This window comes from Protobothrops mucrosquamatus, unplaced genomic scaffold (genome assembly GCF_001527695.2).
Source record: "Protobothrops mucrosquamatus isolate PMUCROS unplaced genomic scaffold, P.Mucros_1.0 scaffold1045, whole genome shotgun sequence".
NCBI lineage: Eukaryota > Metazoa > Chordata > Lepidosauria > Squamata > Viperidae > Protobothrops > Protobothrops mucrosquamatus.
The window spans coordinates 212,973-231,727 of NW_015387277.1; the positions used below are offsets into that span (position 1 = coordinate 212,973).

The 18,755-nt window shown below is 39.0% G+C and overlaps 1 protein-coding gene across 1 annotated transcript in view; it reads left to right on the top strand.

The window, feature by feature from the left end:
* The window catches only part of CCDC171 (coiled-coil domain containing 171), a 183,881-nt gene that overhangs the window by 53,915 nt on the left and 111,211 nt on the right, over window positions 1–18,755 (top strand). The window contains exons 11-14 of the mRNA XM_029284871.1: window positions 7,734–7,836; window positions 13,742–13,848; window positions 15,942–16,031; window positions 16,435–16,635. Coding sequence (XP_029140704.1) covers window positions 7,734–7,836; window positions 13,742–13,848; window positions 15,942–16,031; window positions 16,435–16,635 — 501 coding nt within the window. The remainder of the gene's footprint in view (window positions 1–7,733; window positions 7,837–13,741; window positions 13,849–15,941; window positions 16,032–16,434; window positions 16,636–18,755) is intronic.

Consider the following 18,755-nt stretch of genomic DNA (forward strand, 5'->3'; position numbering starts at 1 on the left):
TAGAAGATATTTGACTTCTTTATTCAAGACTCCAGGCAAATAATACTTGCCTTAGCAAAAATGTTTTATTGTTTATTAAATGTAATTTAATTTAACAATTTAAATTAAATTAAAAAACATTTATTGTTTATTAAAACGTACTGTTAGACTGCTCCAAAACAAATGCCCAATACCAATAATAATTTAAGGGCTTTACACTGTAATGTTTTCGCATGGGGACCAAATTGTGACCAAATATTTTCAATTAAATGTAATTTATTGATAGAATGCATCTATATCCCACTCAGTTCTTGGTGGTCATTTTGCAGTTTTAGGTATTTCAAATGATTTAAAAACTTGATTTCAATAAGATGATTCAGATAAAGATAATCCTTTGTCTTAGATAAAGATAATCTTTTATCTAAGTACCTATAACAACCCACTTCAGCTGTTCTCCCAAGAATTCGAACTCTTGAGGCAATCACTGCTTCAAACAGGATTCTTTTATTTTGGGATCAGTAACAGTGGGGGATCAAGGCAAGGTCTGATGTAAATGTTCATTAACACAATTTAGTCACCCAAGCCATAAAACCCCTCCCACCAAAGCCGCATGGGGATTTGAATTGTATCCAGTCAGCTGGCGTCTGGGGCGATCAGCCGTTGCTTTTGGCACGCACCTTTGTGGCTTCACTGACTTCCGGCTCGTTGCGCTCGTCTTCGGAGAGCTACCATACCCCTCCCCATGGCAATCAGGAAAAGGAAACAGGACTGGCGAGCAAATACAAACATGCAAATAACGCTGGGCTCCCTCCCCTCCCGCAACAGAATGGCAGGTCCCAAAGATGGAAGGACAGAAAGTAAGTAAAATAGGGAACCGTTTGGGACCTGACAGTACCACTTTAATACAGGTAATCCTCAAATCACAACGGTTCATTTAGTGACTGTTCAAAGTTACAACAACACTGAAAAAAATGACTTTATAATCATTTTTCACACTTATTACCATTGCAGCATCTCCATGGTCATGTGATAAAAATTCAGATGCTTGGCAACTGGCCCATATTTATGACGGTTGCAGGGTCCTGGGGTTGTATGATCCCCTTTTGCAACCTTCTGGCAACCAAAGTAAATGGGGAAGCCAGATTCACTCAACAGCCATATTACTAACTTAAGAACTGTAGTGATTCGCTTAACAACTGTGGCAGGAAAGGTTGTAAAATGGGGCAAAACTTGCTTAACAAATGTCTCCCTTAGCAACAGATATTTGGGGCTCTGTTGAGATCATAGGTTGAGGACTACCTGTAGTTTTGTCTTTTGGTTATAGGGCTACTGTAGCTGGGCTGCAAAATCTAGACGACTACGAGATAATCACAAAGGAACCCAGAAATACCTAACATACTGATTTTTGCAGCCCTGAAATGGTGAAACTAATTATTATTTCTATTTTACCTTTCCTCCAGGAGCTAAAAGTGGGATAGATAGCCCTTAGTCTCCATCCCTTCAAAATAGGCTAGGCTGGGAAAGACTGGCCCAAAGTCACACAGCAAGGCTGGGCTTGAACCTGGTTTCCTTATCGTTGTTTAGCACTTTATCCACTAGACCACCTGTCAGTAGTGATTCTATCGGATGACGGCATCGTTTTGGGTTCTCAGTCTAGGGTACGCGATCGGTTGGAGTACAAAGGGAACGATTTGAATATGGAGTGGCATGGCAGGCAGGTTGAAAATCAATTTAATGTTTTGTCATGTAACTAAATATACTTAATACCTCCAAGGCTTCGAGGAACTGATGGTTCTGCAGCTGCGTTTAGCTGTGTTTGGCCCATTTGAAAGTATATTCCAGACTGTTTGGTTGGGTGGCCTCTTGGTAGTTAGAAAGGCATTTACATATAAATTGAGTTCCCAAGCTTGACAGGCTGCAACAGAGCAGCTCTTTGATTAAGTAACAGTAGAGAAACAGAAAGCTCAATTAGCTGCAAATTACACCAAAGTCAGGCGCTAGCATCTGCGTATTCCTCTTGCACCTTGCTGTCAGGAATCTTTTGCTCATATACCTTTTTTCCAGAGGATCAATATATGTTGGACAAGAGGCCAGAACGCTGCCTAGGAAATCCAAGCGTAGGCAGCTCATTCTGAGTTTCTCATTCACGTTGTCAGGAAGCTCAGATAATGAAGAACTATTTTTCTTAGCCTGCTTCTACACATACGTCATTTTAAGTTGCTCTCAAATGGAAAGGAGATTTGGGAAGCTTCTTGCAACTAGGGGGCTTAAGGGAGAAAAGAATGCATGTAATTGGCTGGGCAAAGGTAAAGGTTTCCCCTATCCAGTAGTATCTGACTCTAGGAAGTGGCACTCCGTTTCTTCTCTGAGGGAGACAGTGTTGTCCAATGGTAATGTGGCCAGAATAATATTACGCCACAGCGCAGAGCATGCGGTGAAACACAGAATGCTGTTACCTTCCCGCAGAAGTGGTACCTATTTATCTACTCACATTTGCATGCTTTTGAACTGCTAGGGGGGCAGGAGCTGGGGCAAAGACGGGAACTCGCCCCATTGTGCGGTGCTCGGGTCTCAAACCCAGGCTGTTAGCCTTCCAGCTGACAAGCTCAGTTTCTTAACTGCTAAGTCATTGCACCCCCAATTGGCTGGAACTAGAATGTAACAAAATTGCTGGGAAATCTGAATGCATATGTATATCCTAGGGTGGGGGGGGGAGAGAGAGAGAATTTGGAAAAATCAAGTGGCCAAACCTGACTTACAAAAGGCAAACATGAACGTAATATGTAAATACAGAAAGGTTGCATCAACATAAATATACTAATATATGGTAGTTTAAAAATAAAACATCTGCATGAGAAGATAAACTGCTCTGTGCCTTTGAACAGCTTGCCTAAATCTTTTGTGCTGGAAGAAATTTTGCTAGTGCATAGTTCGAGTGTCCTCTGCTTCAAATGCATGTACATGCATGAAAATATTTACTTTATTGGTGTGGCATTGCTTTTTATGCTGTTCTGTGGGCAATGTGCTTTTTCTGTGGGGATGGCAAAGTAGGGTTGACAGAACTGTGTGTAGCTCAGCATTCTAGCCTATTTATACCCTGTAAAAATTGCATGTATCCTTGTACTTCTTTTTGGAATACTGATGTTTTAGAAAGAAAAAATCCCGGCGTGAGAATTCCATCGGCACTGGAAATTCTTTGTGATGTATAGTACTAACCATCACACAGGGAAGACCATGTAAATGCTACTGGGGATCAAACGCTGAAATGTATATGAATAATATATTAGTAGATATACAGAACATATAATTAAAATTGAAATGGTAGAGCAAATTTATAAAATATTTAAGCAGAATGGTGGAGAACACAGAAGAGATCCGCATACATTCAAGTCCGTCATGATCCACTGTTGGCTCATAACAGAGCTCAGTTAACAGGAAAAAGATGTTTCTCACCATAAAAACCCTGAATCCTTAAATCTTCAGACTGACTTGTTGTTAGGGGAAGTGCTGATAACTCAAAAGTTAAGATGGCTGTTACCCAAAGTTGGATTACGGGTCACTAGAGAAGAGAAAAGAAAAGGGGAGTTCCCCTGCACAGAGGTTTTAGAAATTTGACACAAATTGAAATTACCTTTTTTTTCCCCTGTTCAATTTAGAAGAAAAGTTGATAAGGGATCTATTTTATTTCTTTTTTCCCCCAAGGGAAACAAATTACTTGTAAACATTTTTATCCATTATTTTTTTTAATTATTTCCAGTCAAAGAATAAAAATAATTAAAATGCAATCTAGGGAAAGGAAAGTACATAACGAAAAGGGGAGGTCTAACAACAAATATAAAACGCTATCAGATAATTGATAATTAACCAGTTCTTCCAATCATAAACCAAACTCTACTAATATCAGTGACAAATGACCCATTTTGGCGAGTTTTCTGCAAATTTCTATAAGACTAACCTGCAAATAAAATGTGCCCTTCTTTACAGATCATCCCACATGGTTAGTTCAAATAAGAGTTCTTAAACTGGAACATTAGGTATAATACAGTTGCGCTATAACAAAATGCGGAAGACTATCTTAATGATATTGTCCAAATTTTATCTCCTCATTAAGTAGAAGCATGGTGACTTGAGTGGGCAGGAAGTTAGTAAGCCTGTATTTGAGACTCCAAAACTGCTGTGGGGTGGGGTTGACCTCTTGTCCTTCACTCCAGCTCCTGCTGGGGACATGAAAGCAGCCTGCAACTGGGCGTCCCCAGGGCAATGGTGATGCCATCGGTTAGCCTTTCCACCCGGAAGCACCTCAGGACTTCTGACACAAGAGCAAAAAACCAAAAGTTTTGAGAAACAGTCTCATGTGGCACTGTCTGGCCAACCTCAATTGAATCCAAAAACCTAGGTTTCAAGTCTAGGTAGTACTAAGAGGAAACCACCAGGAAACACCATTGCTGTAGTCTCTAGGTCAGTGGTTCTCAACCTTTTTAATGCTGCGACCCCAACCGGTCATAGGTCGAGGACTAAACCGGTCGTAAGTCGAGGACTACCCAACCGGTCGTAAGTCGAGGACTTTCCCTGCCCGGGAGCGCCGTGGATGTGTGGTTCCGCCCCCTGCACCGGTCGAGGCATAGCTGGCAAGCGGCAGAGACGGAGCAGGCTGACCACCAGCTGGCCCAGCCCAAGGGAGGTAAGGCACCAGCCGGAAAAGGGGAAAAAATGGCGGACAAAAAAAATGGCGGACAGCCTTGCTTGGCGACCCCCATGAAATGGTCGATCGACCCCAAATGGGGTCCCGACCCACAGGTTGAGAACCACTGCTCTAGGTATTAAGCTTCACCAGACAGGCCACAGGAAAGCTAAAACTAGTTTTATTGAGAATCATCTTAAAATCTGATTGTTTTGAATTTCTTTCTCCTTATGCCCATGTGAATTAGAAAGGTGTCTGTCTGAGCTCCTTAACACACTTTCTGTTTGCTCTGGCCATAAGATATTTAAGACTTAAGAGAAAATGTACAAGGTTCTTCTCATGACTGTGAGCTCAGCCACCTGCCTTTTGAGAACCATGAGAACCTCTTGACTAACTAAGACTTCCAGGGATGGTTGTGTGGTTGGGTTCTAGCAGTGGTTAGTTCATCCTTGAGAGAGGGAATTGTTCCTCTGCCTCTTAAGGAGGCATTGATTTATTGCCTCCATATAAGAAGCCACCGATATATCTCACCATATTTGAGAATTTTCTTCCAATGCCCAACCTCCCTTCTTAAGGGAAGGTTGTTGAGAAGGTGATCACACAGCAGATTCAGCAGACCCTGAATGAAACATGACTGAAGCCCTTTCAGTCAGGATTCAGGCCCGGCCATGGGACAAAAACGGCATTGGTTGCACTGTTTGATGGCCTCTGGAGGGAGCAGGATGGGGGTAGTGTGTCCATCCTGACTTTACTTGAACTCTTGGCAGCTTTTAGTGCCACTGACAATGATGTCCTTCTAGATCAGGGGTAGTCAACCTTGGCTCTTTTATGACTCGTGGACTTCAATTCCCAGAATTCCTGAGCCAGCTTAGCTGGCTCAGGAATTCTGGGATTTGAAGTCCACGAGTCATAAAAGAGCCAAGGTTGACTACCCCTGTTCTAGATAATCTTTGAGGGTTGGGAATAGGCTACACAGAATTACGTTGGTTTTCTTCAGGAAGGGACTGATACCAGCTGGTATTGATCAGGAATGAGAGATCCTATTATCAGCCTTTACTATGTGGGATGCCTCATTATCTCTCCATTCCTGTTTAATGTCTACATAAAGCCACTGGGGGAGATCATCCATTGCTATGAGGCGAGGTATCATCAGTGAGGTATCATCAGTAACTGGTATTACTCAATTAGATGCTGGTTAGCTCTTTGACTTTCTACACAAAAACATTTTCTCAGCCCTTTTCTAAGAAAATAAAGGAAAATACTTTGGCTCTTCCTACCCCAAACCCTAAATTATAGAACCTAACTAATCATGTGCTGCTCATGAAACACAAGGGGTAACTGAAATGGGAAATAGAAAGAAAAAAATAAGGAATTTATGCTAAAGGTAATGAAGCTCAATCTTTAGATATGAAAAGGGGACATAAGGGAAAACAAGGGAAGGAAACAGTCACATACAAAGAATTATGAATAAAATCAATACAATCAGTTTACTTGCTATGTCCTTGAAGAAGATCTTGGATTCCACAATGTTCATTGCAGAGATGCTGGCTGAAGAAAAATCTTCTGTTTATTTTGATATATGCAAGATCTTTTGGTTCCTCTGACTTCCTTCTTGCTTTGTTCCTTTTCTGAATACTTATCCCTAATCTCACAGAATGCAAATGAAAGCCAGCTACCTCTTTAGAGAGATTTTTTGCTTTGCCTGGTCAAGGATTACACTTCATCTTTGCTGTCTGTCATCTAGAGGGTCTAGGACAGGGGTCTTCAAACTTGGCCCTTTTATGACTTGTGGGCTTCAATTCCCAGAATTCCTCAGCCAGCATGCCTGGCTGAGGAATTCTGGGTGTTGAAGTCCACAAGTCATAAAAGGGCCAAGTTTGAAGACCCCTGGTCTAGGACAAATCGCCATGGCCAACTTGCTGCAGCCATCTCACTGTGACCAACTCGCCACTGCCATCTTGCTATGGCTATTCCCATGCGGCCATCTCACCATGGCCAACTCACTGTGAGACAACCCGCTGTGGCCACCTTGCCGTGGGACAATTACACGTAGGATAACTCAATGAGATGTTATTCGCCACTGTTTCTTTGACATTATATCCATTTTTATCACTAGAAATAATGTCGAAAAAACAGAGGAGATAGCATTCATTGCACTGAGTTATCCTGCATGGAATTCTCCTGTAGCGAGTTATCCTTGGCTGCAGTGAGTTGACCATGGCAACATGGCCATGGTGAGATGGCCACGATGAGTTGGCTGGGGCGAAGTGCTTCTTAACCTTAGGAACCTTAAGATGTGTAGATTTCCAACTCCAGCCAGCCAGGCTGGGAAATGAAGTGCACGCATCTTAAAAATTCCCAAGGTTAAGATATACCGATTTAGACAGTAAATCAGATACAGGAGAAAGGTACTTTCCTAGTGGTAAAGGTAGAGGCTAGTTTTCACCAGTTGTAGCTTCCTATAGATGAGATTACAGAAAAGAAGCTACTTTGGAAGACCAAAGCTAAATACATCTACCAGGTGTCTCAGCAGAGGACCAATTTATCAGACTTCTTCAGGGGGCACCTTGGTGCCATGCCAAATTTAGTTAAATGGACTCCAGAAAATGGTAGAGGACAGGAAGACTTGGAGGAATGTTGTCCATGGGGTCGCGATGGGTCGGACACGACTTCGCAATTAACAACAACATATTTCCCAGCCAGGATGCATTTTGCAATAGAGGAGAAAAATATGAATGGTTCGTGGGTAACGTTTTAATTAGTTCCTGATGGGTTACTTGGGCTTTGCTCTAGCAGCAGAACATTAAAATGATGCAAAACCCACCCTTTACCTGGAAACTCACCTGAAAAAGCAATCATGATGGCACGACCTCCTTGAAATATTTTCAACTTTTTTCTTTTATTTTGCTATTTTGGTAATGGCGAATTCCTCCGATTTGTTTTTTGTTTTTTTTGTTTCACTTTAAATATTAGTCCATGGTGTGCCCTGCAACAGCACTGGTGGTTATGAATGACTCTTCTATGCCTTTAATATGTATCTTTTTTGCTTTCTTCTCACTCCTGCCAAATGAAGACCAGGAAACGCCAGGCCTTCCTAGCAGAGACATGTGAAAACAATGTGAGAGAGCTGGAGTCACTTCTGGACTGCTTTACTATGTCAAGCCAGTGGACAGCAGGTTAGTTGAAGCTATGAAATGACAGATGCATCTGTCAGTGTTCCGACACCACTAAATATTCTGCAGATATTTCTGCAGATGCCTCTAACGTTCTCTCTTCTCAACATGCTTCGATTCAGTGACATGCTAAGAGCAGCTCTCACAGCAGTTGAGTGGCCTCACTGGCTGAGATGGGGTGACTGAATGCAGACCTGCTGTTGTCAGCCCAAACTTGATTTACAAACGTTGAGTTGTGTGCGATTGGTTGGGAAAGGGTGCAGCGAAAGCCAAATGAGAAAAACGTCCTGACAGCAGACTTACCAGGGGAACAGATGTTTTTGATTGAACTGAGCCAAATTCACCGGCAACCTTCAGCTACTTAAAGGTTGTGTGTTCAGAAAAAGTTGTGTAGGACACAGAGTTTAACACATGACTCTTTACAGTGTTCGTTTAAAGTGATGCCAAGGCAAATTCCACCCCAACCCAAGTACAGAAGTAGCTTTCCCCCCTCCCCATCATTGTTTGCCCTGCTTCATCAGTAATGTTAATTCCAAATGTAGGAAAATGCTGAAAGAACTTTCAGAGATGAAAGGTCTTTTTCCCTCATTCTTTTGAGATTTGTTGTTGAGCCACTGTAATTCCATCTTTACACACATTTGCCTTCCTTTCCAGTGGGCCTGCTTCTGGTAGCCAGAAGAGTAACCAAACTCACAAAGGAGAGTTTAACTCTATTTTACTTCGGGCAAACACTTGCATTTTGCCGAAGCAGACGACATGCATTAAAATGATCTCCTGAAAACTGTATCAAGCAGTCTTAAGCATAGCCCACCCTTCCTCTTTTCTCCAAAAAGTGAAAAACAACCATACTTTGCTGAATTCTCCCCCTACTCCTCTCTTTCTGCGTAAATCTGTCCTATCGCTCATATTATTTTTCAAGACTACGCTACCAGTTGGCCACCCACATGAAGTCAGAGGGGAAGTAATTCTAGACAGAAAGGATCCTGATAATACATATTTTACAATGACAGAAGTGGCACTGGAAGATTTCTGCCCTGGTTCCGTCTCATTTCCACGGGGATAGAGCCCCAGTTTGTATTAATTACCGTCTGGAAGCGGGGACTTTCCTACTACATCGCTGAGATTTGTTTTCTTCTTTCACACAGCAGGGATTTACTCGCCGTTCCCTCTTGCATTTCAGCTTTCACTGTAAACGAGTATTGATGTAATTACCATGAATTTTTCATGGTCCTCGTCCAACTCAGCCAAAGGTTTGGAACCAAAATCCGTTCTGCATCTGGGGAGATAGGGAGACACGCAGGACAAAGCTCAAGAGAAACTGGGGAACTGAAGCTATTGAAATTGGCTGGGAGTGCACTTCCTCCTTTTCAAAAGCATTGAATAAGTTTCTGAACTGAGCATTTTGGAACAACTTGGTTAGTAGAGAGGTTTTGGCAGAGGAGATTGAGCTGCCTGGAAAGAAAGAGCCAAGGCAATGCAAGTTGAAAATGATTATGCACATGAAACATAGGCTTTTGTATATAAGTATTAGTTTTGTATTAGTTTTGATGTTAGAGTTGTCTTTGTTGTCTTGGGGAAAAGGGTGGTAGTGGGAAATACGCCACATCTTATTTTTTGAGATGATTACTTCCTTGTCTCCTTTCTATAGACTTTAACATTTTTGTAATATGCCACTACATCAAGCAGACTCATAGGCAGGACATGTCTTGAGGCTGAACAGAAGAATAGGCCGATATTTGGTTGTTTCCTTAAGTTTTTTCACCAGGGTCGTGTCTTGTTTTTAGCACATTGAAACAAGAGAGATCAAATGAAATGAAATGAAATGAAATGAAATGAAATGAAATGAAATAATATAATATAATATAATATAATATAATATAATATAATATAATATAATATAATATAATATAATATAATATAATATAATATAATATAATAAATATAATATAATATAATTAATATAATATAATATAATATAATATAATATAATATAATATAATATAATATAATATAATATAATATAATAATATAATGACGGTGACCCCGTTTTTGTGTAAAGCAGGGGTGGGAACAATGGCCCTTTTATGAATGGTGGACTTCAATTCCAGGAATTCCTGAGCCAGCCATTGTTCCTGACTTCTGGTGTAATCATAAATTAAATAAATAGCATGTTTATGGGGCTGAGTATTTGGACTCATAGTCTTCTAAGGGTAATATCAAAGACAAATAGTATGACAACTATTGTGGTTTGCTTTAGTTTTGTTTTAGGACAGGGGTGGGCAACTATGGCAACTTTATGACCTGTGGACTTCAACTCGCAGAATTCCTGAGCCAGCCATTCTAGGAGTTGATGTCTATCGGTTGGAAAGTTACCGTATTTGCCCATCCCTGCTTTAGGCATATAAACCATCAGTAGCATAGCACTGGGGAGAGGCAAAAATGCAAGGCTGTGTCATAGACAGATCTATGGATTTGTTCTCTAGGCAGAGGTCCCCAAACTTTTGGGCACCAGGGACCGGTTCCGTGGAGAGAGGTTTTTCCGTGGACTGGAGGGGGCGTGGTTTTGTGTGCTGCCTGCATCCTGTAGATAGGGCTTTGGTTGTGCGGACCGGTTGCTGGCATGTCGCGGCCCGGTACTGGTCCACGGACCGGGAATTGGGGACCCCTGCTCTAAGGAGATTTTAGAATGGCCACCACCCTAATGATTAACCATGGGAAATACAGAGTAAAGGAAAACTGCCTTACCAGAACATAGGAATCACAGGACTGGAATGGAATTCGTACTTATGCTACCTTTGCTTATGAGTTGAGAATTTTTAAAAATTTAAACGTAGAAAGAAACATGCAGTGGGAGACGTGAGCTGATAGCCACAGAGTTTTAGCTGTTCTGTGCTTCTGATGAAGTGAGCGGCAGTTCATGAAAGCTTATGCCTTTTAATAAAATTGGTTAGGCGGATGAGGAGCTACCAGACTGCTTCTAAACAGATATATAGGACATGCAGTTCCTTTTTTTACATCCGGTATATTTTTTCTTTTAACATCTTACCTATTAAGTTTATTACTCCCTCTGAGGAGCCCAGGAAGCCTCTCATCCCAGATAAAATATGATTACATTTTAATATCAAGTGACTTATTTCAGGTTATCCCCTCTATCCAATATCTTTCTCGTAAAATACTTCTGCTTCATATATTTATTTAAAGTTTCTTAGTACATTTACTTTTTCTTGAGACAGAGGTTAATCAAAAGACCAATTGTTGCTCTGCTACTGATTTGCTGGCAATGTGTACAGAAGGCTTTCCCACACCACCACAGATCCAAATTAAAATCCATGCAGAAACATACATCCTAAACCCCTGTCTATAAATTTTTGGAAAATGTATATGATACTAATGAGCGGGAGAGATTGCAGCTCAGAAATTTGTTTGAAAGTATTCCTGTGGGGGAATTGCTCTATTGTCCCTGACAGATCATTCCATGGTTCGTTTTAGGCTGCTCTTGGAAGCAGAGTTTTATCCTGGTTCTATTGCTTTCATTGGGCCGCATTCAGAAACTAGCGCTGCGGGACAATTGTTCTGTATCAAGGTCTTTTGCTTATGGCCTCCTTCTGGGTTCTATTTTGTTGCCCAGTGTTGTTCAACATCTGCATGAAACCCCTCTAGAAACGTATCTGGAATTTTGGAGAACTATTGAAAGTTGTTTAAGTTTCATAATGATTAGATAAAGGAGAATAAGCCGAAATTACTTCTCATCAATCGAAAGGTGTTGTTGATAAGTACAACACTGAAATTCATCTGGTTTTGAGTTGTTTTGGACTTACCCTAAAGGTGCAGGTTTGCAGTGTTCTCCATCCTTAACTGCCACTGAATTTGATGACTGTAATAAAGAACAGTTTGTATTTCTTTGCACAGATATCTGTGCCAGCTGTTTTCCTTCATGATCTGGTCAGGTTCAGCGATGCCCGTGTGGTAATACAGGATAGAAATCAAATAAATAAAATCAAAACATTCCTGAGTTAAACACTTTTTATTGTTCTCTCGTTTCAATCGCTTTATTTCACTTTATTTTTTGTATTTCAACTTCCGCGGCAAAGAGATTGGAGACATCCAGGGGAAAATGCATTAGAATATTCTTTGCCACAAGTTGTGAAGGTATCTGACTTTCATGGTTTTTATCAAAAATAATTTGTGGCTATGGCAAGCAGAAAATTTTGATTGCAGTGACAACCATGAGTGGATGAGAAACAGGAGAGGTTCAGTGTAGATACAAAGCACATTTTGGATTGAAGCTCCTTGGAGTTGCGTTTCCTTCAAAATAAAATTAACCAATTTAAGAGTTTTATTTTTAAAGAAAAGCAATGTGAATAAAGTGATGTGTCCTTGGCTTGTAGGGTCTTTAGTCTTTAGAATAAAGAATTGTTCTATCTGTCTGTCTGTCTGTCTGTCTGTCTATCTATCTATATCTTTTTCAAGATTTTTTTTAGATTCCTTGTTTTGTATGAGAATGGTTTTGAAATGTGAGATGCAGAACTGATGGTCTCCAAAACCAATATCTATGGAACAACTCTCTTAATAAAGGCTATATCTTTAATATCTCAAGAAATCACAGTGGTCTCCTATCATCTTCAGAAAGTTATTTGCATATTCTTTTAGATACCTTTCGTAAATATAAATTTTTATAGAAGCTAATAGTGGATCAGTTTTGGAATATTGTTATAGAATTAAAGATTCTGGGAACATCTGTTTAGCCATCATGTAGCATGAGACTTTGTTAGATTTAACAATCATTTGCACTTATGCTTTTTGAAAACTGTGATTAAAGCAGAGTGGCTAAAAGTATATCCAGATCATGCTGCTTCCAGTAACTTCAGAAATTTTTTTTAAAAATAAATAGTATCCATTCATCCGATACCTGTGTATGCTATTTACGATTTCATTTTTAGTGCCAGTTTTCAGGATAAAGCAGAGCAGAACAGAACAGAACGCAATAGAATAGATTATTTTATTTGGCCAACTGTGATTAGACACATAAGGAATTTGTCACCGGTGCAGAAACAAATGCACATGCAAAACAACAGAGTAATAATAATCATAATAATGATAACAAAAAGAAGTCAGTTATGGTAGTCTGAACTCTGAGATGTTGTGCTTCTAATGAAGTGGCCATTGTCTGAACTATTAATTTTATATTTCGTTAAAGATAACATCTTGGCTGATGGACCATGATTTAAACTCTTGATTAAGGTCTGCCACGACTACTTAATTAATGAACAGTCAAAAGACTGTTTTGGGGAAAAAGAGGAATTAGGAGATGTCACTATTGACAAATGTGGCCATCAGCTAAATTAGGTTAGATAATCATTTGGGTTTTTATTTTTCTTTTTTTTTTTCTGTGCAGGGTATGAGAAGAAATAATATTTTGAGGTTTCAAGTGCTTTAACTTGCACCCAGGCAAAATAGGAAGCCCTGCAGTCCTTGGCATAGAAAGAAAGTTTCTTTCCAAAATGCATGGCAGAATATGAATCACTGAAGGCACGGAACGCTCTGCTCTTGAAATCAAATGTTTGTTTCCTTTGGAGGATGATCTTTTGTGAACGACACACAGACTTGCAATCATTAGATACCTTTAAATAAGATTGGAGGTAGGCCTCAAGATGTGTAGGGAAACAAGCCAGAGTTCATATTTTTTCATGTGGTGAACTGTAGCCATAGTGGAAAAATTCTCCTTCAGCTTTATTTGATATTAAAGAACAGATCCACCAGTGTGCCTTGGAGAAAACACAGGGGTCGTTCAACATTCTGTATTGTCACTGGAGCCCAACTGATTTAAATATCTCTGTTGCTCTTGGAGAAGTTTTCTTTTCTCTGTTCAGCTCTAAGGGCTTTGTTTTGATTCTGCATTTTTCTTCAGGCATTCACAAGGACAAAGATAAACCTCCCAGCTTCACTCTTGTCCTTGAGACTTTGAGGTGTACCTTGACAGACTACCAGAACAAGCAGGAAGAGGCATCTAATGAGGTAACAGTTGCACTGCTCAGCTCCACGCATATAGCCTTCAGCCCACAATGCTAGAGATTCCTTGCTTGTTACAGAGGTCAAAACACTGGGAATGTTGAGTTGACAGCTTTGCAGAGAAGAAGAAGAAGAAGAAGAAGAAATAATTTTTTTGTCACAGTTCTTCCTTTAAGCTTGCCCCGTGGTCATGATTCACTTTAACTTAAGAACGTGTTCGGCTCTGTGTAGGTATTTGTGTGATTGGTTTTTTTTGTGTGTTGAAATTTGCAATGCCCAATTATTTTAAGTGAAGCTCTGTGCGTGACTGATTTTTATTATCCATTTGAGATTTAACATACAGTACACTGCAAAATATAAAGCTATGTTCAAGTAGTATACTACATGTGTTTACATCCAGTCCAAATTGATAGCAGGTGAATAAATGTAGAGACCTTAGCATTGGAGGGGTAAGTGTTAGAATTTGTGTTCTTGCTCTCTTAATGTAAAATGTACGCATTTTAAGAAATATGTTCCTGGAGCATTTTTCTTAACATCCTCAAACTAGAAAGAGTTAAACCTGGTTATAACTTTCTTTTTAGTGTTTAAAATTAAGTGTTTAAATAGATCCTTGTTCCCCCACAGTGTACATAAGCATGTATTCTTGAATTTTTGTCAGCTTGGATTGTTATGTATTCTCTACTCAAGAGTAAACCTAATTGAACTTTATAAGACTTCTCACAGCCCCATACGTCTCATTACCTGCTCAGAGTGTTCAGTTCAGTTTTTCATTTTAATGGAATTATTGATAGCGCTATAAAACCTGTGAGGTTTGTGCAACTTAAATACATGAAAAAGATTAGATTTTGTTTTAGCAAACTGTTGCAATTTTGACTTAAATATATAAAAAAAATACAGAATTCTTACTTTAGAATGCGGTTCAGCCATTATAATATTGAAAAACAACAGCTAAGTTTTAACTCTTTTGCAGTCAAGTCTTTTCTGCCATCTGAGAGCCACCAAATAAGTCACAAGGGAAGCAGTTACACGTCTTGCTACACTACCACCCTTGCCTATAGCTTCTTTTGTTAACATCCCACATGTTTAAAGTGGCCTTTTGAGGCGAGAGGCCCTTTATTTCCGCTGTGAATTGTTATTTGGGAGGATGAGCATCACCTGATCTTCAACACAACTGAAAAGCCAGCTCAGCAGGCTTTGGCTGAGGAGCATGTTTTGTTGTGAACTGATGCCAGAGATAGCAGTGGGAAGAGACCCGAAGGGGTGACTGTTAAAAAAAAAAAAAAGAAGCAGAAAGAATATTCTGTCAGCAAGAAGAATGAACTGTCAGGAAAATAAATTGCAAGCAGTCCAGGGCCAACAGATGACCTGCCACAAGACTTCCCAGTAGGACTGAATGGGCCTGACCCCGAAGTTGTCATATGGAGGCAGAGACCCAGCATCTCCCTCCTGATAGGCAGATGGGGTAGCTCTGTGCCCTTTCTTTGCCTTGTTGATAGCACTCCTGTCTTCTGGTGTTCTGTTTTCTTTGCAGGGTAATTAATAGCTTAAACTTTTTTTTGTGCAATTAAATTATGAGATAACCAGAGCCATATTGGGGGGGGGAGGAGTCTACTTTTATTGTGCTTATAAACTTTCCATGGCCATTTAAAAAAACACCTGTCACGATCACCTTTTTCTACTGATTTGTTCAGTTTGAGCAACTTAGTGGTTTTTACCACTTAAGCCAAGTCAGGCTGAGACTGTGAGGCTAAATGCCTAAATCTGCAGGCTCCTATTGAACTTAATGAAACTTGCAAGTAAATGTGCATGCAACTGCTGCATTAAATTAATAAATTATTTGGGGGAATCCAATCCTTGTAGATGGAAAGTATATACATAAGATAGCTATAGATACTAATATACAGCAGACAGGGACATCACCATAAAAGCAACAACATCTTTAATTTAGTGTCAAGCTGCCCATTGCTGTAACATTGGCCATTTTACTCCCAGGAAAATCAGTCTGCATGAAATTTCAGCTTTAGTCTGTAGGCAGTTATGTTGAAATTTCATTTCTCTTGAATCTGATGCATTGTTTATTACATTTTTTTTTTTGCTAGCTGGAGAAAATGACAGTTCTTTCTGAGAAGATGGCAAAAGAACTTGAGGCTTCCCAGCACCAGCTAAGATCTCAAACTCAAGAACTTCAGGTATCTCTGTCTTAACTTAAAGCTAAGTGTATATTTTTCTAATGAGTTTTGTCTCAATTGTAGTTGTAACCTTGAAAAGTTCTAATCAAAGGGATTTTATTAGCTTCAGCGGGATATCTTCAGAATAAAGGGTTTAAGACTATTAATGTGTGATGATGGTTTTGAAAAATGCCAGGGCAACAAGCGTAAAAGTAAAACAACAGTTCCAACTGGAATCACACTAGTGGCTTTGTTTAATTTACATTTAATTTTAAATTCTGTGGCTTGGTTATTGTAGTTAACTATTGGAGTAAATGGTCTTGTTTGTGGAGCTTTCAGACATGTATATCTGAAAAGAGTTATCAGATAAAGAAGGTTGTGCTTTATTGCATGAAAGCCTTTATCTTTCTTTTCCTATTTTTAGGTAACACATGACAGTCTCACTGGTACCAAGAAGGAGTTAAATAATCTGCAAACTAAGTGTGCAGACAGAGAATCCTTAATAGCTACATTAAAAATGGAACTACAAAACGTATTGCATTGCTTGGAGAAAGAGAAAGCGTGTTGTACAGAATATAAAAATGAAATTCAGAAGCTCACACAGGCTTATGAGAAGGATACAGAGGTATTACCAGAACAAGATGTCTGTCAGAAATATTATTTAATCTTTCACCTTTCATATTTATATATATATCAGATCATTTGTTTTGTAGATACAGATTTATGCCATCACAATAAGGAATCTAAACGATTGCTTTCCAATGTTTTTCTGAACTTTTATTTCTGGCATTATGTTTTTATTTTATTATTCCAGTTACGAGTAACGTGGCTTGTTTTTCCATTTTCCTGCCATTTTTACCCTTTGGTTTGTTGTTTGTTTCTTATTATTGTTTTTAGGGTTTTGATCAATGTGTAAACTACCCAAAGTTGCTGGGAATTGGGTAGCATATACATGCAACAAATTGTTATTGTTACTAGGATTTAAAAATATTAACTGCTCAACTTATCTGATTCTTTACATTTAAAGAATATCATCGTTCTCTTGAGATGAGAAATGTAAATATTGTTAAGAGAAAGATGCCTAAGGAATTTTTGAAAGTTAATGTTTATCTCAATGCAAATATATACATTTGAAATATGTCTGCATTTGGAATAGATTAGCTGTTTAATCCCTTGGCACCAATTCCTATTAACTGTTTCAAATGGCAAATCCAAGAGACGAGAAGGACCTAGATCATTTTACTCACCCATCAACAAAGTCAACTTAGCTTGCCTATTCTTGGGATAGCAGCTGATTATAGTATTGTGTACAGTAATTGTTTCATGAAGTGTTATTTTGAAACATGCTTTCCACCCTGATGTTTATCCTATTTTAAAAATACATTGTTTGCTTGTGTTTAGAGTTTCATTTTCTTTTGCGCTCACAGCTTGTCTGCGCTAGGTACATTAAATGTATTCTCTCTCACTCTCTTTATTTCGATTGTGCTGCATATTGAGCTCATTATTCTAACGAATCCGAGAAAGAATGCCAAGCGACTAAAAGGAAACATTATTTCCACCCTTGTTTCAGTCTGGGATTTAAATTGTGTCCATATGAATCAGCTGGAATTGTTCTGCTCATCAGATAGTGATTAAAGTAGAGGAAACTAGAAGCCTGACAATATTGTAAAGTCAGCATGTCTACAGTATTGTGGTTGGGTTCAACATGTGAGAATTGATTCTAGGCCTTTGGATTCCTTTTCCAGGCCAAATGGATGATTACTATGCTTGGTTTATCATAGCCCAAGCAAAAAGGACAGAATGGCGACAGATTAAATTAACAAGGAGAAGTGAAAGACTGAATGGAAATGCTTTTGTTACTATTTCGCCATGTGTTGTTGGTGTTTTCTTCTGAGCGATTTAAACACCAAAATATGGTTAGAAGAATCGCAACAGTAATTCTACTTTTAATGCCCTTGTAAAGTTTGTTTGGAAATGGCTTGGGTTGGACTGCGTCTAAAGCACGCTAAAAGGAGTGGAAAACTTTTCATTGAAGATAGTGGGGTTTGGATCACAGGCTCAAGTTTTGGTTTGGGATTTGCAAAAAAGTTTCAAAGCCTTTTGCATTGAGCAAAATGATGCACAATGGGACTCTTTTTTCCCCATTTACATTAATGAAAAATGTTTCAGTGTCCAAAGTCAGCAGTATAGATATTTAAAGTACTATTTTATTCTCCAAACATATTTGTTCTTTATTTAAAGAGTTGGATGCATGTAATTTTTAAAAAGATGCAGTGATATACTATAATTTGGCTACATAAATACATTAATTATCCCTGGCTGAAAGTATTTAATAAAGTTGTCAATAAGATTAAATTAAATAGTGCAGGGGGACATGAGACACCCTCAGAAAATAGCAATTCTATTCTGTGTCATGAAGTCAAAAGTATTTTACGTAGTCCTGCTTATATTCAAAATTATTCAGTTTGTGTGTATGTGTGTAGCAGAAAAACCCTGGATGTGAAACAGGGGAGAAGTAGAGCTGAACAAGCAGTTGTTTTTTCAAGAGCTGCTCTGTGTTTATCACTTAGTTTATTCCCTGTGCAATCTGTTAGTATGATTTTTTTTATTCGTTAAAAAATTGCTACCAGCATTTTATTAATAGATACAACAATAAAAGTGCTACAAGGTCTGATTCTCCATATTTTTAGTAAGCAATACATTCTAAACTTTACTAAACAAGAGGAAACCCCTCACTGCTTAAAT